This window comes from Calidris pugnax, unplaced genomic scaffold, assembly GCF_001431845.1.
Source record: "Calidris pugnax isolate Ruff unplaced genomic scaffold, ASM143184v1 scaffold262, whole genome shotgun sequence".
In the NCBI taxonomy this organism is placed as follows: Eukaryota; Metazoa; Chordata; class Aves; order Charadriiformes; family Scolopacidae; genus Calidris; species Calidris pugnax.
The window spans coordinates 1,400,201-1,426,960 of NW_015091043.1; the positions used below are offsets into that span (position 1 = coordinate 1,400,201).

Sequence of the window (26,760 nt, forward strand, 5' to 3'; positions counted from 1 at the left end):
CCTCAAGTCTGATGCTCCTCTAAAGCTTCCTCAAAAATGAGCTCTGATTTTCAGCCTTTCATTTTAGGTAGAGACCTGGTGGATAATAAGGTATTTCTGAGAGATTAATAATGCCAGTACCCACCAGTCATATTTCCCTGCAGCAATGCCTCTACCTTTGCCCAAATCCCCTGGGCTGCTGCTGCTGTTGAAATGAAATGCTTCCTTTCTCTCAAGGAATAGATGTTGCTCCCACTGTAGATATTCACCTTTCTGGGGGTCTGTTTGCAGGATAAGGTTCTGCTTTTTCAGTGTGCTGCAGCCGTTCTCAAACACTGACAACCTCCTTGACAAAGAAGGGCACTTTCAGCCCCCGATGCCAACCTCTCCTGCTCCAGCAAATACATCTGTTAAGAAAAGAAATGCTATCAGCAGGGCAACAGGTGGCATATTGCAGCCAATTGCAAAAGGTTATAATAAGACAGAGGGAGCGCGTGCAAGAGAGAGAGGAGAAAAAATGAAGAAGAGAGGGACTAAGCTGAAGGAAAATCCAGCCACAAACATTTTTCCCACTACTGTGCTTACTCAGTGATGAAATAAAGGCCTGATGACTTTGCGGCGCTGGTGTAGGGTACTGCCTTGGAAATGCGTTTGCCCATTGTACTCCCCTCTGTTTGCTTAGAAGGAATTCAGAAGGGATTTGCTTTCTCTTGTTTCACGAGCCCCACGCTTTCACACTGACCGAAGTGGATACGCACCAGCTGGCCATGTCCATCACCGCTGCCGGGTGGGAGAATTCCTGATTATACTTAGATCCTGCAGACCCCGCTCTGTCATTAGTGGAGAAGCTCTGCTTGTGCAACCGCCGTCTGAAATGCAGCCGCTCGGGAGCTCCGCACACCTCGCCTGAAGGAGCCGGATGCCTCCTGGATCAAACATGAATGACCGGCTGAAGGTGCCCCTGGTGCACGTCCTCACCCTGGCAGCCCTCAGCTTGGCCGAGACGCTCCCCAAAGGTTTGCTCAAAGGGGCAAAAAGCCCTGCTCTGCTGAAGGGGGTTTTGCAATGGAGAAGGCATCTCTGGTAACAGTGGGGTGGGTGGGGTGGTAGCGTTGCCGGAAAGGACAAAAATGTGCTGCTTTCGGTGGTCACTTCACTGCTTTTAACAGTGAAAATGATCTCATGTTTGTGCTTGGGATTGAAGGTTCTTTGTCCGGGAAGAACATGTAGTCCTGTTGTAATAGGACCTTTAGGTTCAGCCTGGGTGGGATGGACATTTCTCATGTCAAAGGCAGCGTGTGGGTTTTAATGGCTGGTAGCACCCGTTGCTGCAGAGACCAAGATCTGTGGTGTTCTGCATGCCTACGTACCCCTTTTAAATATATAAAGCTCAAAGAAGTAGTAGATAGCTGTAACGTTGTTACAGAGTGTATGTACATAACTACAAATATGACTGGTTTGCACAGCACATAATATAAAAATTATTATATGTTCTTCCTCTCTCGTGTGCACACACGCACACGTACATTTAGCCAACACAAGAACTGAAAAAAGTCTGTTTAGAAAAGTGTTTGAGTTACAAAGTGCAACAGTGGTTCTTCTGGATGTACCACCTGGTAACCCTGCGGACAGAAGATTTTGCTGCATGGTGATTGTCAGGAGCCATTCAGAGCATACCAGAAACTTCACAGCTTCAGGAAAACAAAAAGAAAAAACCTCAAGGAGGATGACAGTATTCACCTGTTAAGGCCAACACTGCTGCTCTTGCAGGTCTGTGCTCCTACAATTGTAAGCCAGGTTGGCCTCAAAATGGAAAGGAAAAAAAAGGTCTTTTTTTAATCAAAAACTTTTGAAATTAAAATGTTAATTCTTTTCCTAAGGCACTAAAGTAATTAGGTGAAACCCAGTCTTTTTGAGAACTGTGGTATGATGAGATTGGAAGGACAACAAAAACAAAGAGAAAGGGGATTGATCCTTTTTTCCTGGTGGTGCGGTGCAATGGAAACATACACATCCCTTCCTAAAACCTCACAGGTGGCTGGATTACCTTGTTCCCCGAGAGAGGCAGAAACACAACTACGTCCCAGCAGTGTCCTGTAGAGGCTTTGCAGCATCAGCTGGAAACGCAATTTAGCTTTTTTTGACCAGAGGACCTGCAGTATCTCCAGGTGTTTACATTACTGCAGGGAAGGCGAGCTCTTTTTTCTGCTTGGTTTTGTTTGCCTGGCTTCTCTTGTTTCGAAAGAGAGAATCCAAAGCCAAAGCCAAGCAATCTGGGAGCTTCTGGTGGTCTGGGGATAGAAGGGGATTTGGCTTTCCAATGGGCCCCGTGACCAGCCTTGGGTCATTTGGCTGTCTCAGGAAACTGCAGCTGACACCCAGAAAAATGGCACCTGTGTAGCTTTACAGATGCGTAAGTTAATTGATTTTCAGTGTTATTTAAAGCCACAGGGTTACCTAAAAAATGCCAGTGAGCCCCAATGGATGCACATGGGAAGGTCTGGGGTCGTTTCTATATGCTGATAGATGTCTGTATGTTGTACACGTCCATATGTTGTACACGTCCGTACATTTTAATGTACATGTTAAAACCTAGTAATGAAGGCATCACAAGTTTTGATTGCTCTCCTGAGAAAACACGGACCAACACCGACACCTGAGCTTTTTGGGCGGCTTTTAGAAGCAGGCACCACCTCAGCCATTTTGGGGCTCTCTCGCCGCCTCACGACAAAATGGCGGTGCCCTCGCTGTGCCCTGTCAGAGGACGCACGGCGCGTCCTCTGGCCTCCTGCCCTCAGCCCCCTCGCCCTGCTGCAGGAGCACGGCCTTCACCTCCCTGCTGGCCCAGCACTTGGTTCTAGTACCAGAAAGGTAAAAAAGAGCGTATGAGAAAATGACACTTTGCTGTTTGTTGTCATGGGTGCTCTTCGAGGATGCTTCAGGGAAGCAGCTGTAAAGAACAAAACTTCCCTTTCATCTGTTAATATAGGTACATTGCTGTTAGTTTGGACAGTATTTTCTGTGAGTATGATACTTGATTCTGCCCTAAGAGATGGCTTTCAGGAGACGGCAGATCAGACCCCCTGTTGGCAATATTCCTAAGGATAATTCTGTCATACATTGAACTAAAGAGATACCCTGACTGTTGCTAGTGAATTCAATTAATATATAAAACCGACAGCCCTTGTTTGCCCAAAGAATAAAATACTGTTGTTACGCATACTGGCTCTTGGTACAAATCTGACTTTATTCTTTGTGAGAATGGCCATGTTTATCGTGACCACACAGTTATAAAACTGATTGCTTTGAATTTTGGTTACTACAAAAATTTACATTTCTCAGGGTTAAAAAAGCATCCTTCCAGACATCAAGGCATGTGGACAACAGCAATAAAAACATACTATATAAAATTAGATTGTAAAACGCCTTTTCAGCCAGGCTTAATGCCATCAAAACCCAATAAACTCTGTCACGAAATAGCAGCGTCCCCTTTGAAGTAGATAGGATAGCCATCGGTGGAGGTTATTCTCCTCAGACAACCTTCAGTAGCAGGGAAATTTAGGCTTTATGGAAATCTTCCATTCAGTTTCACTGGCGTGGGATTCATCTAGGGTGCAATATGGATGATTACTTCTATCTGGGGTGACCCAAAATCCGGTATGTTGAAACTTGGTACAATTTGAAGCAGTGATCTTAAACAATGAATCTGACACAGATGCGTTCTCACTAGTTTAGTTAATATAATCTTTAGTGCTACCTTAGCAGTAGTTTTAAGATCTTTTAATACAAGTATAATCACTACCAATTATGCAATCTAAAGTGATATAATCTAGAAATATTATTGAGGCAACTTTGTTCTAATGACATTTCAAAAGCGCTAGGACATTTACATAAACCTGATAGTGGAAGCCGATCCTTTCATCCTCCAGCCTCATTCCAGCTGAACTCCAATGACATTCTAATTTTTACTCCTATGTAAATTGAAAAAGTATTACGGTAAAGGCTTTCTATTATTCTCAGTCACTGACACCAGAGTGTCTTGTATTTCCCCCCCCTTTTCTTTTCTTTTTCGGAGGGAGGGGTAAAATGGCTGTAGTTTATTTTTTGCTTTAATTTAAACCTTACTGTACTGAGGTGGGTTAGCAGGTACAGCGTGGACAGGATTTTCCTGTGAAAGACTCACAGCACGCCAGATACTGCTGCAGTCAGCGAGGAACAGGAAGATTCCTGCATCCGCTGTACGTTTTCAAGGTGCTGTTTCAGGAACATGGTATGAAACTAGTTCATCTCAGCACAGCTGTCAATGATATCCACTCCAACAAATATTGCATGTGTGTCCCTTGCAGGCTTAGATTAAAAGTCATCCAAGTGCCTTCAGAGGCAATGGCTGCAATGCATACCATGCGCAGGGAAAGCGATTCACTAGGCATATCCTCTGATCCCTTCCAGACATGCTTCAAGTCTTTTACCAGGGCGACGGAAAATGTTTCTAAACATACATTCGAATAATGTGTGATGACAGGTCTGTGATAATAAGCATCAGACACAGCTATTAGACTTCCAACCCTGGCACTACTTGGTTAGAAAAGGTGAGAAAAAGAGAGTGTGTGCTAGTCATGCCACAAATCTGGAAGGCTTGAACGGCCTTTACAAGCCTGGCTTTGAAAAATATAGTGGTATATAACAGTGATTTTTTTAAAAAAAGATAAATAGTTGAGTGGAACAAATCCCATATTAATGAGAAAGAATCCCAAATCCCCCACTCCAGGGGAAGGTCAGCTTGGCTTCAATTTGTGGTCTGTTCCTTGCACTTCCTCTGCGCTGGTGAAAAAGCCATGGAGTGACCCTGCAGAGACAAGGCTGCCTCTGCCAAAGGGGTCTGGCAGGCTTCGCACCTCTCTCCAGGAGGCACTGGGAGTGTTTTCTCATTTTCCCTTCCTTCGTGCAGCTCCCTTGATCAGCACTCCTCTGGAAACTGTGGATGCGCTGGTAGAGGACGAGGCCAAGTTTGTCTGCGTAGTGGAGTCGTACCCTGAGCCGGAGATTACGTGGACACGCAACAGCATTCCCATCAGGTAGGGAACAGCCCCAGCCCTCTCCAGCATCTCCTGCCAAAACCCTCAGTGCTTTCCTTCATGATAAAGGCAGTATCTGGAAACATCAAAATGGGTCTGTGGCAGGGAAGAAGGTGGGTGGCTGTAATTATATAGGAATCCATGATCCTTAGGGACTGATGGAAGCACCTGGGGGGGTGCTCTTGCAGCTTCACGCACTGGAGCTTGGAGACAGTTGGCTTCTGCTGCAAGCAATACAAGGAGTTTTCTCTCCAGCTTCAGATTTCCAGAGAAACAACACAATCTGCTCTGTTTCTCAGTTTACACATATACAATACTATATAATATTTAAAAAAGCATTGCCAGACTTTTTGCCCTAGTGTCTGCAAGGTACATGGAGACTTTGCATGGAAGGAGTCATATCATGCCATTCTTGTTTGCTTCTAGTTCGGGATCTGGCCATAGGAAACTGGCTTCTCGTTGTCATGCACTGTCAGGTGTTAATCACTGGGTATCAAGGCACTGCTGATGAAGGCAGCCTTGGAAACATGTTATAGAAGTTGCTACCACTGCTTTAGCTCTGTTGCTGTAGACAGGGTCTTGCAAAGAAAACCGTACCTGTTCTTCCAACTCTGAAATCACATTATGTCTGCCACATGGCTTCACATCTGTTTCTCATTCTAGATAACTGTTAGTGAGTCCCTCTGTAAGGGAAAATTACAGAACAGTCTCTGTGTAACACAGTTAAGGCCCACTCTCCACAAGAGATGTCCATGTCAGACAGACATTCACCTGAAGCACTGTTCCTGCTATTCGGGTCAGGCATCCAAAAAGCTCTTGAACCATTGGCTTGGGAGATTCCAAATAAATCATCAGCAGCAAGAGGTCTTACTGTTAGGAAGACCATTTTAGAACAGGAGGACAGCAGAATGCTACACATATGCATCCTGACTTTCAGAAATCTTTTCTTCATTGCTTGCCACAGGACCTCAGCAAAACCCCGGTCCTAACCCTCTGACCCTGGCCTTGTTGCAGGATGGAAGTCTGAGTATCTATGGATGCCATTTCCAAATCAGGTCACCTTTCTTCTAATTCCTTTTCCATCGGTGACACCATGCCTGAAAATCAAAGCTGGGAGAGGAAGCCATTCATGCAGGACCATGGAGACCACACGTCTTTCTCTCCCCATGGTCTTTAAAATTTTACTCTGTGTTCTAAGACTGTATGAAAAACAGATTGTTTCTCATCCCGTTTCCCACTTCCTGAAGCCCAACACACCTTTCTAAAAGCCATCCAACTTTCTCTGAGACATAATGCCTTTTTCATAACATTGACCAAAAAGGAAAATATTGATCAAAAAAGCTCTGCTGGTGAGGCCAGAGAGCTCAGGTGCTTTGTTCCTTTACTGGGGCTTCTGGAGCAATATGAATAGCAGCAACTATTTCACTTTCCCAAAGCTGTGCTGGCTTTGATAGTCAGTGGTGCTAGATACAAAAGCTTTGACCAAAGTCAGGGAAATAGATAAACTGAAAATATTTCTGTTACTTTCCAAAAACATGTATGCAAGTATTTCCAGAATGGAAAAGGATCAAATCAGTGGATTTTTTTTTTTTCTGAAGAAAAAAGACAAATATATTTCTGTGCATCTGTGTGTGTATGTATCAAACTTCAAAGGGGCTAGTTATTGCAAGCAATAAATATCAATTATTTTATTGACAAAATTTTCTTCCCTTGCCAAGGTCCCAGCATCCTGAACAGAAAACTAAGCTAACCTTCAAAACAAAACAGTATGTAAACATTCAGCTTCGACGGGAATAGTGCCAGGACAGAGGATCTTGTCAGCACTAGTCTTCTGCAAGTGCCTTTCGTTTTGGTGTCAAAACTTGTGCAAGTGGGCTGGCAGGTTCCCTGTGCCGAGTGAAGTGATTACCTGCCTCCTCTCCCAGGACAGGGCTGCCCAGGGTGAGCCTTCCTCAGGGAAAGAAGGGAATGCAGCCTGCACATCTTTTACACCACGCATGAGTACACTGTACTCTTTCTTCCCAGAGAGAAAAAAGAGGGGGGAGATACAAGACTGAAAGTTGAAAGGCTGTTAAAAGGAAATATGTGCCTGTAACACCATAAATGACACATTCAGACTGTGCATTGCCTGTGGTACGATTTTAACAGTAAAAGAAAAACCAGGATGTACTTAGGCATTGGGCCTTTGTAATAGCTTGGGAGACAATCCTCAGGTCAGATCGTTTTCACCATTGTTCATCAGAATCAAAAGCCAATTGCATTAAAGTGATTCCAAAAAGCGTCAGTGAAGATTTGAAAATCAGACATGAAGGAATTTATGAAATGTTATGCAAATCTTGTTCCACTGAAGTTTTACTGTACTTTTCCAGTTTTGCAATGAAAATCAGAGATCAGCCCTCTGCTTTCTCATCACCTTTCTTTCTGTCCCTCCCTTGCTCTCACACACATACACACACCCACACACATGCACACCGCATGCTGACATATAGAATTAGTCTTTGCTCCACAGACTTTGTTACAATATCCCATACCTTTGTTGCTCCAACTTTAGCGCTTTTCTTGACTTCCCTAAAACCTGCTGTCATTAAACTACAGGTATCCTTACATCCTGTATTCTTTAGATACAAATTTTTTTCTTCAGCAGATTTCTTAGCTTGTTTGTTGGGTTGTTCCACCCCCATCCTCAATATAACACTTCTGTAGTTCCAAAAAATAGAGAAAACCACAAAAATACTTGTTTTTTGGTTTGCATGTTTTTACAACATTAAAAAACCTTCCATAAAATTATCTGTTTAGTATAAAGCCATATTATTTTGTTAAATTGAAGAAGTTTTCTTTAAAAAGCTTCAGCCAGTTCCAGTTTCTATATAGGTAGTCCTTCCCTTGCACTGAGTGTCTATATCTAAAACAGGACCCAGCTGGATAAGATCACTTGTGCTCATGCCTGTCCTTGGCCAGATGGAAACCTGTTACACCTACGTAGTTTACCAATACCTGACTGAAGGAAGAATTGCCACCATGCTGCTGTCAGTCAGGAGCTGCATGGTCTAGAGAGGAGCAAAATGAATCTCAAGGCCCAACAACATTTTCGGTGTACTCCCTTCTCTTTGCAGGTAGAAAATAAATAGTGAAACACGTTGCCATTTGTAGTGCCATCAAGTGTTGTGCAGATACAAATGCAATTCCCCCTCTCTGTCCTTGGCTGTCCCCTGACAATCTGTACTGTGCCCTGCAGGCTGTTTGACACCCGGTACAGCATCCAGAGGAACGGGCAGCTCCTGACCATTCTGAGTGTGGAGGACAGCGATGACGGGGTGTACTGCTGCACGGCGGATAACGGGGTTGGAGCAGCTGCACAGAGCTGTGGGGCTCTCCAAGTGAAAATGCGTAAGTGGGAACATAATTTTTTCCTGACACCACATGAATGTGTAATTGAGAGCCCGAGCAGGGCCCCAGGTATGCCCCCCCAGGGTCTGTGTTCAGCGCAGACCCCGGTTCCTGTGGCGCTGGGTGCAGCCTCTTGAGGCAGAGACACGACACTTTGGATCATATCTTACCTAAAAGCAGCTGTGATTATTCACTTTGAATAACACACACTTGTGCTAGGGGGAACTGTTTTCACAACAGAGGATAAAAAATGATGCTTTGAAGAACACCCTTAGTACAAAACTTGTTACACCTACGTGTACAATTGTACAATTTGATAGATTAGACCTCCATAGCAATACTGCATAAATCCCTTGTGAATTTTAAACATAAGATTTCACTAATCTGATTTATGCCTGAGGATGGCAAAAGCCAGTAAATGCTGTTCAGATGTTCTTAATAGCAATCTTGAAAGGTCTGGAGCACTGCAGTGTAAATCTCATCATCTCATGTGGAAGGCAGGGGACTGGTTCTTGCAAACGGCTATGTATGTGCTGAGCTTGGTGAAGCTGAACTCAGATGGCTGCAGTTATTTACACAAACACTTCAAAGGGCAGCTGAGATACATCCTGGCTAAAGCATCTGTTTGTAGGAAAGGATTTGTTTGTGCTAATGAGCATGACCCTCCAGGTCTGGTAATTCTGGGGCTCTCCAGCACCCCATTTGCCTGCAGGTGGGGGCCAGAAGGTGATGCTCTCTGAAGGTTTTTTTTCCTGCTGGTTCAGTGTTATGCAAGGGAGGCAAAACTTCAGATCTCCCAAAACACTGGGATGAAGACCTTTTTTAGTCACAGCTCAGAGTAAGCTAAGCCATGTTTCTCCTTGAGTAAAATGCATTAAAATTTGTCCCCTATTAAATTTAAGGGAGCTTAACTGTTTTTTCTTAAAGGATCTTTTTTTCCACTTTTTACTAACACAGTTATAAATCCTTCAATTAGGGACATTAACTGAGTTTACTTGCCCTTCTTGTTGAGCTAGAGACAAGTCTGGGTTAAAACTATTTCAAAATCAACTCACTCTAGATCGAGCTTTCACAGAAGAAACTGTTTATTCAGTGAAGAATGTCAAAACCTGGAATGCAAACGTTCTTCAATATTGGAAATACTCTTATCTGGGTTTGGATTTTAGCCCAGGCCCTAATTCAAATGACAGTCAAACTCCACTCCTGAAAATAAATAACCATGCAAGTTAGCTGCTTTTGTGTCCATAAACTGAAACTCTGAATGCTGTATACGAGAAAGTTTTTTCTTTCCAAGGCAGCTCACAACCTGCTAAGACCGCTCTGTCTTTCAGCAATGCACAGAAAAAGCAACAGAGTTTTTGTTGTCATTTCTGAATTTGTCCTGTTCTAGTACTCTTAGCCTCAGTTCAATTTTAATTTTTGACTCTTAACATTTTAGGACCCAAAATAACCCGACCGCCTATAAATGTGGAAATAATTGAAGGGTTAAAGGCTGTTCTTCCATGCACTACAATGGGGAATCCAAAACCTTCTGTTTCGTGGATCAAAGGAGAGACAGTTGTAAAGGTGAGTAGAGAATGAAATTTATATAATGCTAACTATTCACTAAAGGTACTGTGTTAAAATATTGGCATCAATTACAACATCTGTAAATTCTAGTTGCTAGGAAGCAAGCATTTGGAAAATCCAGGGCTCATCTCATAAATGTCTATATTTGCAATAACTCTGCCTATAAACCAAACATTTTCTGTGTATCTATATTTTATATTATATATATTTATTACTACTAAGCATGGCCAGATGCTGCTGAATGCACTGTGAGTGTTCTCATAAATAAGAGCTACTGAGACACTTAGCTAAGATTGAGGGCTCTTTTGCAGCTATAATTCACTGATCTGCAAAAAGAGGGATGGGTGAGCATGTCATGACAATGCTGAGCAGGAAGAGCTGGCCCCAAATCCTTCAGCTGTAGGACACCACAGATAACTTTTGTGCATGTAAGCTCAAACTTTGCAAATGGGTATTTGCTGCTGCTTGTGCGCAGCCTGAATGTAGAGCCCTCACCTCAATCCCTCCTTCCTCTGGCAGGAGAACGCTCGCATTGCTGTCCTTGATTCAGGGAATTTAAGGATCCACAACGTTCAGAGAGAAGATGCAGGACAATATCGATGTGTAGCCAAGAACAGCCTGGGCACAGCCTATTCAAAACCTGCAACAGTGGTAGTGGAAGGTGAGTAACTGGGCTCCAGCTCCATGTGCCAGCTCCTTGTGCATATCTGGTTAACTTGAATTTACCCGAAGTATCACATTAATGTCGACAAAAACATTCTAAGGGGTGGCCCAAAAGGCAGAAGAAGGGAAAGGAAAGCAGAGTGAGAAACTGAGAAAGTTTGTCCATGCTTGCTGCCACTGATGGCTGATGGTGAAAGGGATGATCTGTGGAGGGTACTTGTCCATGGCTGATGTGGCTCTGGTAGCATACTTGTCTGAGGAAGAACTCCCAAATATGTTTTTCCTCCTGAGTGATGGTTTCCAAGATACCAGCTTGTTCCTTGTTTGAAAAGTCCCACCAGACCTGTGGAGTTAAATAACTGTTTCACCATAATAAATGTTTCACTACTTTTCTCTTAAGACTGAAGTTAATTGCTCCACCGGTGTCAGTTATACACCATGGCTTATGGAGATGGAAAGTAGAAAGCTGATGGCCCTGGAAACTCACTGCAAAGAGCCTGGTCAGACAGAGCTGCAGCTGCAAACAGTGAAGCATTTTGCAGCATTATGTGTACGTTCTTCTCCCTTTCCTCTGATTTTCCATCTGAATTAGTTGATTCTTCAGGTAAACAGAGCTTTTCTCTTTGAGGATTTGAACATTTTCTGCCCGCTAAACCAAACACCGGATTGATTTTTTGGTTTCTGGTCTTTATGTGTTTGGTGTCTGCCTCTTATTTACAGAAGGTGTTTGCTTTGTGGTATAAATCATCACCAGTTTCAGAGTACTGAGACCAGTGGACTGCAGGGAAACCCAAATGTAGGCAATGAAATGTTCAATGTTCCTGAATCCTATAAGAGAAGTTGGGTTAAGCAAAGTTTTGTGGAGTAGGAGGAGCGATGACTGATTCAGTAGAAGAACTAATTTTTATGTCTTATTCAGAATGACAGTACTGTAGAAAGTGGAGAAGGGTCTCCACTTGCCTAGTGAGCTTCAAAAGATTCTTGTAGGTTACATTTGGTCTGGCACTATCAGAGGTTACTGAGGTTATCAGAGGGTGCAATCCCATTTCTAAGAGGACCATTGACTTTCTTCTGGGACCACAATCAGGAGTATTAGATCCAACTGAAAATTACTAGGTCTGTTGTTTCTCAAAAAAATGCATTCATTTCTCAGATTATTTCTTTTTTTTTTTTTTAATATTTACACGTACACATTTCAAGTATGTTAGAAATTCCTTAAATAACTTTGAAACAGGGAGAAAGCTGTTCCTAATCTAGATTCAGAGCTGCACTTCTGAGGTAAAAGCCATGAGGCAAACTGAAGACACTTGGATCTGGCTGTAAACAGCTTGGGTCCTGGGTTTTGGTTTGGCCTCATCTTTGAGACAGTGGCCAAAGGCTTGTCAAGCATTAAACGTGAATGGCAAACACTCGGTGCCATGCTTACAACCCAGCCCTCCATGATGAAGGGCCTCAGGCACTGGGATTTTATTGCTACGGACCTACCAGAGCCAGTTAGGGAATATAAAAGTGGGCTGAAACTGCACAAAAATCTGGACTGTTAAAGTTGATGTCTTGTTTTGTGCCTGTCTCCAGAATTATGCAGCTGTCTGCTAAGTCAAGGAATAGCAAAATAATCCACAAATATCCTACTAGCAAAGGAGAGCCTGTGTGTGCTCTTTTTAAAACGAGGAAGATCAGTTCTTAATTAATCAATGGGAGCTCAGTGCTCCCACACAAACTATCCCCTCATGTTCCATTCATGTGTTGGGTGAACAAAGCAATGCTGTTCTCCAGGCTGGCCTTGGTTTCTCTGGTAGGGCACCCATATAATGTACCTCGTTTCAGGCTGCCACCCAAACTAGACTAACACATGTTTGTTTTACTTTTTTGGCTTCCAAAATCCAAAAGTAATAATCTTGACTGCAGTTTACTGTATATACAGATCCTTTTCCCTCACAGTATTTTAAATTAATTCTTATGGATATTTAGCATACATATATATATGCACATACTTGTGTATGCACGCAGGTATGCATACATACATGAAGCCTCCTCACGCACCTCTTTTATCATTATTTTAGTATCCTTCCCCTTCTACCTTTCCTACTCCCTTAGTATCAGCCTTTTAAAATAACTCCAAGTAAATAATAATCTAAAATTACTCGATGCAGGTAAATCATGCTTCAGTCAGTCTTACTTGAGCATTTGCTATATTCAGAAAACTTATGAAAATATGCAGTTTGTTGCTTCTCTGTAATAACATTACAAAATCTGTCTTTAAATCTTGGTGCTACCATTCACTGCGTAGTGTGGCTTAATATTAAAATAAAATGACTAAGCATGGCTGGTTAACTATGAATATTTAATCCTGAGGCAAATGCCCATTCAAAGACCAGTGCAAATATTTATGCATAGCTAAATCTAGATCAGGTAGGTCCTGATTTCAGAAAGAGGTTTCTAATTTTCTGGTGAGAACTTCTACTTTAACAAGTTCAGTGTTAGTCCTGCAATTAGTTTCAGGTATTGTTCAAAGTGCAAACTTGTCTAACTTCTTGAAGGATTGGCCCTCTGCCTGCTGCATGTGGTCAGGGTCATTAACACATCTAAGGTCAGGCACATGCTTAAATGACTCGCTGAAGCTGGGCCTAGAAAATACAGCAAGTCTTAAATATGTAAAATTATCTATGCTGGATCCAATCATTCAAACGGATGATAATCTTAGCCCAAGCATTTACACCACTGAAGTGCCTTATAGTCCTACTTTGTGTCTGGTTTCAGCGGTCCAGGGTAAAACAGTTTGAAAAATGTTGCTATTTTGATTTTCCAAATATTTCTTCTTGTTGGCTTTTCTCACTGTTTATAATACTTGCCTCTATTTATTACTTTTAGAGCACAGCTTTGACATTTTTAAAACTTTATTAATTTTAGAGCAAAGTCAAAATAATTTGGGCAATGATTTTAGATGAATATTCAGGTGCAGTTCTTGTCAGGAAAAAGAAAGCGGTGGAGATCTTTCTTCATGGATCTGATTTTTCAGTTGTTCCTGATTTTCATCAGTGAATGGGAGGAAGGAGATAAGCATCCTCTGGGTGCTTCCCCCTGCATGGACTGGTCCCAAGCCAGCACAGCCTGCTTCCTCTCCCAGGGCGTGTTTCAGGCACCAGAGTTCAGGTGATGAACTAGTGAATTCTGATCAGTTAATCAGCTCTAGTGTCCAGAACTGGCTCAGGATTTTAATTAAAATGATTGAAAAAAGCCTGTCCTTTTGGACTGTGTTTTTCCCAAAGTTCAGGACAAACCCACATGAATTTGGACAGGTGATGGTGAAACAGATTCTATCCTTATAAGGCATAATCTGTCAGGGGTGGAAACAGGATCACAATGGACCTGACTGCCGGTCTGTGTGAAGAGCTGTGATCTTCATCAGGAACTGTGCTGAGCCCACAGACAGCACTGCCCTCCCTGAAAGGCTGCCCAGTGTGCCTGGAGGGTGTTAGGAAGAAAAGCAGAGGATGGGGCAGCCTTTTGATTTGACACAAGGGAGTGGGCACAGGAGGTGAGGGATGGGGAAGGGACACAAGAGGCAAGTGTTGGCCAAGAGAGCCAAGTGACCACGTGGGTAGGCAGCCCTCCCGCTGCAGGAGGACTGCACAGTAATTTTAAGATATTGCTGTGTCCCATAGCAATAAAACGACACATGCCTCTGCTTTATCTCTGAGGGGATACCTTGGAGGAGTAGGGTTGGTTCTTTCTGACATGTACTGGAGGTCACTACAAAGTGGTCCTCTACCAGTGCACTGGTTTCCAGCTGTGCTGAAGCTGCATAGGTGTATTGAGTCAACTTTTCCCCATTTGCTCCCTTTGTCAAATTAGCTACAGCCCACGCAACTTATGGAAAAAAGGACTAAGAGAAGTGCTGGCATGAAGCAGAAGCCCAATAGGTAGAAAAAAACCTTCTCCACACTGGTTTACAAGCAAAACAAATGATCAGTATGCTGGTTCTGTTAAAATTTGCATGTGGGGATAACTTCTTGTTACTCATATATGTCCAGAAATGGCTACAGGGGGTAACATGTGCATTTGCTTAAAGGACTAATATTATACTCTTGGCTTTTTGCCAAGAAATGCAGTTTTAATTTCCTGGAGGCAAGACTTCTGACCTCATTTTCCATCAACTTAAGCATTTTGCTAACTAGCTGTTTAATTACTACGTTATGATAATGACCACCTATGCTAACCCTAGAAGAGCAGAGCATTTATACACTCAGTGAAGCAGTACCTTGGCAAAGGATTTATACGAATTTCTTGTTGATTGCTGTACTGATGTCCAAAGTGAATCTGTGGCTGAAATGTTCCTCAATAAAACCAGGACTCCGGTAGAACAGAAGCATTTGATTGTTTACCTGATCTATAGTGCACACAGATTTCTGAAGGCTGAAGTTAATTGACAAGATGTTGGCTGAGATGGGTAAGATGTTCCATCCAGTTTTAACTGAAGATCAGTCCTTTGGAAATAAATATGAGAGCAGTTATTGCCTTCAGTAATATTGAATGTTGCCCTCAAGTGCAGAAATTCCCATTGATGTCAGTGAAAATTGGGGGCAGGGTATAGACTTCTGGCCTGTGCCAAGAACAGTTTTCTTGGCCCTTGTCTGAGCATCTGCAATCTGTAGGATTTGCATGATAGGCAGCATTAGTGAAACATTCATCTGTTTTTTCCTTCATGCATTGGACAGCTGTTTATGTAACACAGGCTGTAGAACAGGAGGAATTTTGGTTTTCATTGCTATTTGCAGTGACATTGATCCAATCCATTAATAGGACTAGTTTAGCAAAAGCAAGACCTCATCAGGTTCAGATTCTGGGCCTGCTGCCTAAAGCTGTGCACCCTCTGCGGTCTCCATGGCATGACATGTGTAACGAAGTTATTCTCCATAACCATTATGCATAAATTGTATGATATTGAAAGAATAAAGTTAAAGCCATGAGCCCTTGCCTGGTAAGAGGCATGGGAATGTTCCTGCTATGAGTGTGCTTGTCACTCAGACACAAGAGGGGCTGCCAGGCAGGTGTTTTTTTTCTTTTTCAATGTGCAAAATAAATTCCACTAGATGGTTTTGCTTTAATCTCTGTCTTTTCAGATGTGGTGCTCATAGCCAATATTCGAAGTATATACAATTCCTGCATCCAATAAGAAGTGTCTATTGCAAAACACCAGTAAAACAATATGTTTTGCAATGACTTACAGGCTTCATTGCCTGACCTGGGCTCTGTGTTCTGTCAGAGTTTTGGAGAATGTTTCCTTCTTCCCTTGGGGAAAGAAATGTGCCACTTTATGAACTGGTAAAATGGGCTCCTGTCTGATATGTTCTTCATTCTTCAAACAGAAAAGTCAAAAAAGAAATTGAAAAGTTGACCATGAACTGCTTACAGTTTAGAAGCAACAGCTGTTATAGATAAGGCATAACACTATAAAAAATACGTTTCTTTATCTGCCTAATTTTTAGCTTCAACTATGGAAAGAGCATTTTCTGGAAATGAATGGAGGTATTGCCATTAAAATGTATGAAGTGTTGTGGTGGATTAGGCACTAACACAACTGAAGGTAGAATGTTCTCCTGAGAGGTATTCTTCCATTCCAACAGGAGCACATGCGTGGAAGTCCCCTGCTGTAGGAAGATAGTCTGAATTGTCTGCTGTACTTTTTAGCTTTACATACTGGGACTTTTTATGAAAAAAAATTTTTTTCTTCCGCTGAGGATGAAGAACAATCTTCCTGTTGTGCCTTTTTCAGTGTTGCACCCAGCCAGTGAAATTTCCTATGTTTCCAGCTTGTCCAGTGATGCATTTTTAGTGTTGAACAAGAACAAAAAAGGCCTTGAATACATGAGATGTAATGTGAAAGAGTACACAGAAGGTCTTCTTGGGTGTGTGCTGGTTTAGATGCACCTCCATCTTGTGATTTACATGAAGTTAAGCCTCATCTCCAGCCTGTGGCACCAGAGAGTTGTGGAATTCAGGAATTTGGGAGTATACTGTGCGATAAGGTTTAGTTTTGAAGTCATCACTGTATAAAGGCACATCTAGAAATTAGCAATCATAAATCTGTCAGGAAACAAGCAAACAAATTAGCTAGGACAAGCGCTGGAAGATGCAGTGTGCTCATCAAGAAACTAACTGAATTCTCCATGGATTTAGTAACATTTTTGGATCAAATCTTCTCGGCAGTTTCCAGTTGGATGAATGGGGCACTGGTTGAGAGCTACTGGTGCTTTCGTTACCCAGGCAGTTTCATTCATCCCTCTGTTGATGTGTTGCTGCTCCACTTCCTCCTGTGCTACTCTGCGACGCACACGAAGCAAACAAATCAAAACAAGGGTAGCAGCAGTGCTCCTCACGCTCCCCTGACTTAGACGTTGTTTGCTTTTGCGTTCCAGCCCTGGTAGATAGAAGTCTTTTCCTGCCCACAGTTTATTGCTTATTACTAGCTACTAAAATAATACCCTGCCACAGGCCACAAAAATGTTCCCCTATAAGCCACTTGTGAGAACCGCCTTAGCCTTAAAAATAGGAAGGTTTTCCTTGGAGAATCATCCTTTCAGAGGGAAGGATCTGCCAGGACATGGGTCGATTTGGTCTATATTTTTGCTTTTGATTTTTTTGGATCATTTTGTCGAACTCTTGGAGGCAGTGAGGGGACAGTAGATTAGATGATGATAGAAAGCAGTGCCTTGGCTATCTGGTTAAGAATATGTCTATGAAGTTTAAAGCACTAGCTTCCTTCAGCTGTTTTGTGGACCTCCTATGTAGTCTTGGGACAAATCTGCATCACAGATAAATCAAAAGACAAGAAAGTCACACCATAATTCAAGTAACAAGAATGAAAGCATGTGTTCAGTCCGGCTAATCTATCAATTTGGATGGACGACATTCCAGAGATGGGCCCTATTTCAAATGAAAACTGACTCCAGATGTGCCATCCAGAAAGTTTTCTACAGTTTTGTGTCAACATGTCTGTACTTGGCGTAGATGGAACAGGAAAGGGAGATACCAAGAGACCACCAAAGCAGCCAGTCAGGGCTGTTACCCTGACTCTTGCTGCCTTGCCCATAGATCAGCTACTGATGTGAAATCTGCATATTTATCTGTGCCATCTTCTGAGGCAGGATGTTTTGGGTGAGATGGATTGCCACATGGCAGACAGACACGGAAGTTTTCAGTTTTGTGTTTAAGTGCTGGGCAAAATTTCCTCAGGGAAATTCTGATACCAACATTGAGGAAGAGTGTTCAGCCCTTCCGTGAGTAGAGACAGAAACCCTAGAAAAGGATTGCCTTCCCTGTCTGTGGTGATGCTGGTGTATGTACCTGCAGGCAGTGTCCTATGGCAGTAAATAGTGAACACTGCAGTTTGCTGTTAAAAATTCCAAAAGGTTTTGGGGGCAGGGAGCATTATAGGGAAAGAAAATAGAACTGAGCTTGCCTGTAATTACACCAAAGTAATTGACTGGCCTCAGTGGGGTGGCATGGGCGTAACTGAAAGCCCAGAATATCTCATTAAATCTCCTCCTACCTAATGCATTTACCATAGTCATCCTGAGATCCTCAGATGCTGCAGATATGACCATAGCCCTAATTATAGGGTAACAAGGCAAGCTGCAGGAGAAAGAAAAGAGCCCCAGATCTTCACCAAATGAACAAACAACCGTGAGCTATTCAATTTATTCCTGAGGCTTGCTCTGCTGTGACAGAGGCACAAGGTGCACGCTGCCTTCGAGTAATTGTCATGGGGTGGCCTCCTGCACCGAGGACCTATAAAGCAGGCCTCCTGGGAGCATGAGGTTTCTGACAAGGCATATACAAGCGATTCTCCTTTAAGGGGCATTTCAGCCTGCTATTTCTTTTTGCAAAAAAAAACCCCACCTCTTTTCCCTAATAAAGAGTTTGGAAAGGCCCTTCAAAATATATTAATTTCTCATATCGTTGCATGAATTGTGATTTTAAGAAAAGAAAAAAAAAAGATATTGCCTACAAAATCCGTCTGGCTCGTAAACTGTAGCTAGGAAGCATGTGCTTCCTGCACAACAAAGAGAATGAGGACAGAGAATATCCATAGCTATCAGATAAAGGGAGACAGAGCAAACTGAGACAACTATCCTGAAATGACTATCTTTTCACGTGGAGAAACCGAGACAGAGCTGGGGCTGAAGATACAGAAAGGAGGGTTTTAAAGGCAACCTGGAAAATTTATCAAATCTATTTAAAATTCCAGTTTTGGCAAGTTGTCTGTGGACCAATACTGTTTTTCTGAGGCTGATGGCTTCTGTCTTCCAAGGAACTCTTCCATCTTTCCCATTCAGGTAGCCTTGGTGGGCAGAAAAGCCCCACTTTTAATTTCCACTATAACTGACTCTTCCAAACTGTGCAACTCTAGATTTTGCTTCTGGCACTAACACCAGTTCTAGTGTCACGTGATATTTCTATACTATGTCTGCCTATACAACGGAACAGAAAGTGTCTACTGTTGTGCTGCTCTGTGAAGGAATGGTCCTGTCACATCTTTTAAATTGAATGCAGCCCCCCAGGCAGCCCCTCCCAAAAAGGGCATCTCAAAGTAGGAGTTGAGAATAGGGAATGAAGATGAATCTCTATATTAGGAGGGACTCAGCAGAGTTTTCGGTGTTGAAAACCAAGCACACATGGTGGATAAGGTGAGCAGGGAACAGCTACTTACTGTCAACCCAAAAGAAGAGACATGCTAGCAGCTACTGCTGGCAGGACTTTAACAGAGATGAAAGGAAGTGCTTTTCACATGGCATGTAATTAAATTTATGGCACTACTGTTACCCATTGGTGGAGACCAGATGTCAGGATGCTGCAGGGCTTATCTCAGTTTTGGGTAACCCACTGATTCTTATAACTGCCTGCTCCATTCCTGAGAGAGGGAGACTTGAGTGCAGCTGTGGAGACTTTGGCATGCACAAGCACACCGGTGGCCTGGGCAGGGGTCTTGATGGATTGTGGTCATGACTGGAATGAACAGAAGAGTCGCTCTTTGACTCAGGAGACTAGGAACTCTTTTTCCAGTTTCACATGCAGTTACAGGTTAAATGGCACACAGTGTGTCTCCATATTGTAGAAAAGCCAGAGTGTAGGGAGCTTTAGAAGGGTCTCTTCTTCAAAGAAACCAAATATAGAAGACCAGTAGTGACATGAAAAGAATTTCCTTATTCATTTCCTTGGGAAGTAATTTGAACAGGTTATCCTCACTTGTCCTTGAATCTGGTGTTTGCTCTGTATATAGAAATGAACACTTGTACAGAACAGGTTTTATATAGTTACACAGGATATAAGCTATCTATTTACATTTTACTCCTGATTATTATAGCTTTGCATATTTGCAGGGTCTGCTTTTAGGATTCCAGAGACATCTACAAGCAATGCAAAGTCTTTCACAGCTTAGAAGTTCCTGTGCTGGCCGGTGCATTTATCATTATATGAGTCCTTCTGCTGATGCAAATTGTCCTACCATAAATCTTGGATCTTATGGACCCTGTCCATAAATCTTGGAGCTCACCCTAGAATAAGGGTACCTTGAAAAGCTATTGCCTTGCTAAGGAAAACTTGCTTTGATATTAGACACCAGAGCTTAGAAACAGAAGGCATATGCTTCAGGATGGAGATGTTGTGGTTTTCTCCATCTTCCCTCCTCAGAGACAATGAATTGTCCCTGCTGTCTGCCTCGCAGCCTCAGGCCCCCGATTGAGTGCCTATCTACTGCTGTGCTGTCTGGCCTGTGCTGCATGAGGTGTTAGAACTACTGCAAGCCTCAAACTTCCCAAATCATGCATCAGGAGCCAGAAAAGCTTGGAGATTTTGAGATTTTGTACAAAACACTGACATTTCAAATGCATTGTGGGGGGTTCTTCTCTCAGATTACCATGATAACCAGGTGGGGGGCAGGCGGATAATGAAGTGCCGCTTGCTCACAATGCTTGTGCAGTGTGCTCCTCTGGGGACCACACCTAATAGTGCTGTTCCTTGAGAAATAATACAGTGATTGTGTGTGTTTTGTACTACATTTGTAATTTTTTTTTTTTCTTTTGATAATCTGTATACACGTGGTTCTCTGGCAATAAGCTTGTTTGGACAGGGATTAAATAAAAATTGGTAAGCTATTTGATAGAGATAAATGGAAGTGTCTCATATCAGCTTTGCCTGTGGCATTTTGCTCCTCTTTGTGATTACTTGGTAGGCTTGCAAAAAGATAAATATTGCAATTTTGATAAGAAATACTCAGAGATCAAAGTGAAATTGACCTTGCAATTATCTCAGGATTTAATTATTAACCCAGCAGTTTTGGAAGGGGATGGGAGGGTGGTAGCACACCTTCGGCAGTGGCAGAGGTTCGTGAGCTGCTCCCACAGGGAGGTGGGCCCTGCTCTCACAGGGTGGTGAGCCCATCGCTGCCGGAGAAGTTGCTGACCGTGCTTACCAAAAAATTTGTTTGTTCTCCGAGCTGGGATCCGGTCCCGACATGTCAGCTGCAGAGACTGTGCCTTGCTTGTTCAGCCCTGGCTCTTGGCATGTGATTAGCTGCTGCGCGCAGCTCGGCGCGGCTGTCTCTGCCACTGCTGATCCACCAGCGTGATGTGCGGCCTGTTCTCAGCCCTGGCATTTCAGGAATTGTTGGGATTTTACACCGATTAATTAGAAATGTCAGAAAACGCAAATGCTGTGGCTTGCCATGTGTTTCTAAATGTGTTCGTCAGACCTCCCCTCATCTCTCACCATTACCTCTTCTTGACTGCCTGATTTAGATTTGTCAGGAAGAGTGAATGGATGTGAGATTAACGAATCTGAATGGGGATTTAGATGACTGGACTTCTCACTGGCTGCAAATGCATTCGCACAAGTTTATGGTTCTTCAGAGCATATAGGTGGCAAGCATAAATGATTTTTTACGGATTAGTAAGCAAAGTCCAAGCCCAGAGAACTCTTCTGTAGAGAAGGAGTCATTTCAATCTGTCACGCTTCAGGTACGAAAGAGCTACGGAAACATCGTTAAATGCAAACAAAAAAATGCTTGCAGTTTAGCTCCTAAATGCTTATACACGAATAGCATGGGGTACAAAGGCTTTTCCAGGGTATTTACATCAGGAAAGTTTCCGAGGCGATGTACGTCATACCAGTTGTTCCAGCAATGCAGACACATTGGTTCTCAACACAACACCAGCTGTACAAGAGGAAAATGTCCCTTGCACATAGGAGCTGCCTTTACCCACTGTGATTTACAGCTTAGCTGGAAAACATTTTCAGTGTAAGACCTGGCCCTAACCACCCCAAAGGCCATTTTTCATGATAAAAAGCAAAATAATCAGGGAAAGTGGAGCAGGCTGCGATACCAGATCTGGCAGCGTGGACACACCAGATCTTCCTCATGTGTTAGACCAGGCTCAGTCTGCGGTGGGAAGGGAGCGTGCACCCACTGTCACCAGGTGATTGCTAACACAGGTTTAGCTGGGTGGCCTTATCTCGGTTTGGACTATCAGGTATTCTTTACAATATGCCAGGACTAGCAACCAGCTTTTGGATGTGAATACATGTGGATGTTGACAGGCTGGGTTAAGCCACGTACATTGGCAAGTGTTGCTCGTGTTCTCTGAAACTGAGGTTCAGCAAAGACAATTGAAGCTTTGGAGAAAAAAAAACCACCCCAGACCCAGTGCTTGACTGGGCCTGGTGCATCAAGGTTGGCGTGAAGACTTATGAAATCCTGACTAAAACAGGCGTCCTCATGCAGCGAGGCTGTGCACATGAGGGTTTCCTGTGAGCTCTGGGAGTAGCTTTGTCCTTTACTGAAAGCAGCAGCGTTGCCCCGGGCCACCCAGCCTGGATGTGAGTGGCCCAATCCTGCCTGATTTAACAAAAAAACAGGCCTTACCTGGCCAGGGGCTGGCATCTGCCAGGAGTGCAGGATTGGGCCCCAAACCCTGGAAATGAAACACAGCTCAGTTGAAGGCGACGGGAAAACAAAGTCACCTGGAAAGAGTTAGCCATTCAAACAGGGGGCCTCGGGGGGGACCCTGCTTTAATCTTTTTATAGTATAAAAATTTCGTGACTGAATTAAAGCCCTACTGTTTAGACAGGATGATGTTACCTAATTCTCAGAAACGAGAGCAGCTGGCCACGGTGCAGATACCTCCTAGCAAGCCCTGCAGTGCACAGCACATCATTTAGCAGGGCTGTAAAAGAAAGGACATTTATTAGGGGGCTTGGGAGTGAAAGTTAACGTGCTGGCTTGGCTTTTAGCTGGCCGGATTTCATTTCCAGCTCCTCTGTTTTATTTTCCACTTAAATAAAGAAATAAATGAAGCCCTTTTTGCCAGCCTTCCAAAATGTTTTTTTGGCTTGCCTTTGGGTAAGTCCTGTGCTGAGAGCCTGGGGGGTCTTGACATGAATGTTGTTAATCTTGTGGTGATGTAGCTAAACAGGCAAAGTATTGTCAAAATCCACTCTTGGGAGGATCTGGAAAAGGAGAGTAAATAACGGAGGTGTTAAAAGTTGCCTGATTGTTGGGAATTTTCTGAGGCAAAATGAAAACAAAACCATGTCCTGAGCCCACCAAATAATGTGAATTTTACAGACATTTATTGCCATTTCCTGTTCCTTCCTCTTCCTGACTTTCACCCTCCTCTCCCCACCAGTTGCTTAGGTTGGCATCATCAGGGTAGACATTTCTTCCTTGCCTTTGCCTCTTTCCTTTCTTTGTGTAATATGGTGGGGGAAAAAAAAGTCATAGTTCTGGGGGCTGTGTTTCTCCATTTAGTTACAGGCCAGATTTCCTTGCTGATGAGGTTCCCAAAATGGACTTTGAGCTCATCCTGGTGGTCTTGCCCTGCTTTGCACTGGTGGAAGGTGACACTGGCTGCTCTCACACAACCCGTCCTGGCTCTCCAACAGCACCCAAGTGTGTCATCTACCCATAGATGATGGGGCTGAGAAATAGCTGATGCTATGTTTTTTAATGCTGTTTCCCAAAGTGATGGAGAGCCCTTTGGAAAATGTGTCCTTGGGTGTGCCAGTTATCAGTGCTCCAAAGCCTGTTGGGACCAGGAGAGTCCAGCCCTCGTCCCAGGGAATTTCTCACTTAAAAATAAAAATAACATAAATCCTCCCAGGTCATCCCATTCACAGCATCTAGAGCATGCCAATATAACTACTTGAAATGTTAAAGTATTAAAACTGTAGTTTCAATTTTGAAAGTCCTGGAAATGCACACAGCGGCACTGGGCGCAGCAGGACCTTCCATTCTTCCACACTTTGGAAATCAGCTTATTTCCCTACAGGCCCACTTTCATTGAACCATCCCTCCCTGTGCTTGATAATACCCCTGCAGGACTTCCCACAAGAAACACTCGAATGCTTAGCCACTGTGGCTGGATATTTTACCCCTGTATTTGGTGTTCTAGTCTTGAATGGCCTCACCCCTTTGCCTTCCCTGTGCGGGTGGATGGGCACTCACACTAGCAGTGTGCTGGGCTACTAGAGCAAGTGCTGTGGTCAGTGCTGGCAGAGGGACCCCAGGGAGCGGGGTGCAGCTTTCTGGCACCCCACAAGCACAGCCCATGAGCTGGATGAGCCACCATGCTCACTGTGGCTTTGCTCCCTGCCCTGCTCCCTCATTTTCAAAGCATGCCTTTTTTTCTCCTGGCTGAAAGATCCTCGCAGATTTGGGGAGAGCAGCCAGTACAGAAGAGGGCATAAGTGCCTGTGTCTGGTGCTGGCTAACAGGGTGCTGTTAATTCGTCACTTTGATATTAATTAAGCTGGGCAGGATGCGAGCAGCAGAGTCATCAGGCGGGCAGGGTCCCAGCAGCACACTGAGAAACCAAGAGCAGCATGAGAAAAGCACTAAGGGCTGTATTCTGGCTGTGGGAGCTAACGTGCTGGCTTCAGCAGGAGCCATGTGCACGTAACTGCTGCCAGGGGACAGGCCCAAAAAGTTTAGTATTTCTCTGAACGAAGTATAAAAGTAATTATGAGCTTGGCCCGGGGCGCTCAAGGCTGAATTCATAACCATCTGGTGTTAATGGCCTGGAGTGAAACTTCAGGCAAAGGTTTCATTTCACTTATTATTCGTCAGGAAAGTCCCTGGCCAGAGACTGCAGCTTTCCTCGTTAGCAGTGGAGCTCCCTACCTCTGCTTTGCTGAGGCACAGAGGGGATGCAGCAGCCCCAGCGCTGCTCTGCTTCGATATTAAGCAAGTGGCACAGAGCATTGACAGTGAGGGACTGCTCAGATACAGTAGAGGAATTCAGAAGCTGAATGTAACACATATCTTTCCACCCTTTTCATTTCACTGACATTAAATTTAATCTTACTGAAAATCCATGCCCAGAAGCCTATTGAGTGGCTGTCCTCCCAAAACTAAAAGTTTCTAGGCTGAAATGTACTCCTAGCATTGCCTGTCCGTAAGCAAAAGCTGGTTTTAGGCTCTTTGTTAATACAAATCTCAGCCCCTTCCCTGGCTAAGACTGGGTGGAAGGAGTATGTGGAAAGCATATATTTTTTTTTGTTCCAACTGAAACTTTCAGATGAAGCCTTCCCATCCCATATGGTGGGGACAGATCTTCAGTTTCTGAAGGGACTCTCATTGGTCTCCTACTTGCTCTGCATTGGAGGTCTCTAACTGGGAGTAACCAGCACCCAGTGCCCACGGGTACATCAGGCAAACAGAGACTCAGAATATTGTGACATGAACAGATAAGGGTAAGGGGAACCACACAGACAGCAAAAGTGGCAAACAAGATATCAGGCTTGTCTGAGAACTCTAAGAGAAACTCCTCTGCTCATTAAAATTCTAATGGGGACTTTTAGTCATTGCTGTGCAGCCCAGAAAGTAGAGACAGAGCATTACTCACTAAGCATGAGAAATTGGAGTAAGAAATGGCACAGAACTATTCAGCCTGCTTCTACACAGACATTCAGGCATCTCCATTAAAAATTTTGGGTGAAAACTCAAATGTTCCACATGGGAAATGTCTCTCGTCTCTGCTTTCCTCTATGTAGTCCAAGTACAGCAGCTGACATACAGCTTGTGAAGACTATCAGAGTTGTGTTTCTGGATCGAAATAAATTTTCAGCCAAAATAATTCAGTTCTTTTCACCAAAAAAAAAAGGAAATAATTTCTCAGGGTAGGGAGGTGCTTATCTTGTTTATCTCAAACTGCCCAGTAACCACATTGCCACAAAGGAAGCAAGAGCAGTAGAGTTGAGAAGTCATTTTAAAAACCTAATTTTACACTGCAATCTCAGCTTCCCAAAGTCTTTGCTAGCCATTCCTCCATAACTTGATTTTAGATTCTTTTCCCTTAGGGCAGGTGGCATGGAAAATGCTGGGTTTTGCGCCTCTCCCTGGTAAGTCCTGATCACTAGGATCACACTGAGGATCTTATCTGACCCTTAGCTTTTATAATATATGACCATGCTGGTGGTCTACCTTGATGGTTTTGAACAAGTTTCTCATGAGGTCACCTTTTGCAGGACAGCACAGTCACTTGCTGTATATTTGCTGTAAACTGTCCCATCTGCATGCTACCAATGAGTTTGCCCTTGGTTTTTTGCACGTTACCTCCTCTGAGGTGTCGAACTCAGACAACATAGAAATTTCCAGAGGTAAAATTTTGGTCTGTAAGGTGCAGAACATAACTGCACCCATCCCTTTCTCCTCCTTGTCCCTGTCCCAAGACTGTCACTCACTGGGAATCCCATGCTATGCTCCGCTTTTGTTCGTGGGGCTGTGGCTTATTTCAAGACCTGCCAGGGAGGAAGCATCCCCACACCAGCACAGCCTCAGCTTTACATTGCTGTTCAACCAGAATCTTTGTCTTCTGCAGTTTTTGCCAGAATCCTGAAGGCTCCTGAATCCCAAAATATCACCTTTGGGTCGGTGGTGACGTTGCGGTGCACAGCAACTGGCCTTCCAGTTCCCACCATTACCTGGCTGGAAAATGGGAAAGCTGTAAGTTACTTTTTTTTTTCAATATTATGGCCCTGGAGGGTTGTTAGCATCCAGAAGCACAGCCCAGGGATTAAAATGCAGGG

The 26,760-nt window shown here is 43.6% G+C and overlaps 1 protein-coding gene across 1 annotated transcript in view; it reads left to right on the top strand.

Annotated features, from left to right (window-relative positions):
* Window positions 1-705: 705 nt before the first annotated feature.
* MUSK (muscle, skeletal, receptor tyrosine kinase) overlaps window positions 706-26,760 on the top strand; it is a 58,407-nt gene continuing 32,352 nt past the window's right edge. Inside the window, exons 1-6 of the mRNA XM_014956395.1 lie at window positions 706-995; window positions 4,928-5,054; window positions 8,290-8,441; window positions 9,880-10,007; window positions 10,530-10,671; window positions 26,553-26,677. Coding sequence (XP_014811881.1) covers window positions 899-995; window positions 4,928-5,054; window positions 8,290-8,441; window positions 9,880-10,007; window positions 10,530-10,671; window positions 26,553-26,677 — 771 coding nt within the window. The 5' untranslated portion in view covers window positions 706-898. The remainder of the gene's footprint in view (window positions 996-4,927; window positions 5,055-8,289; window positions 8,442-9,879; window positions 10,008-10,529; window positions 10,672-26,552; window positions 26,678-26,760) is intronic.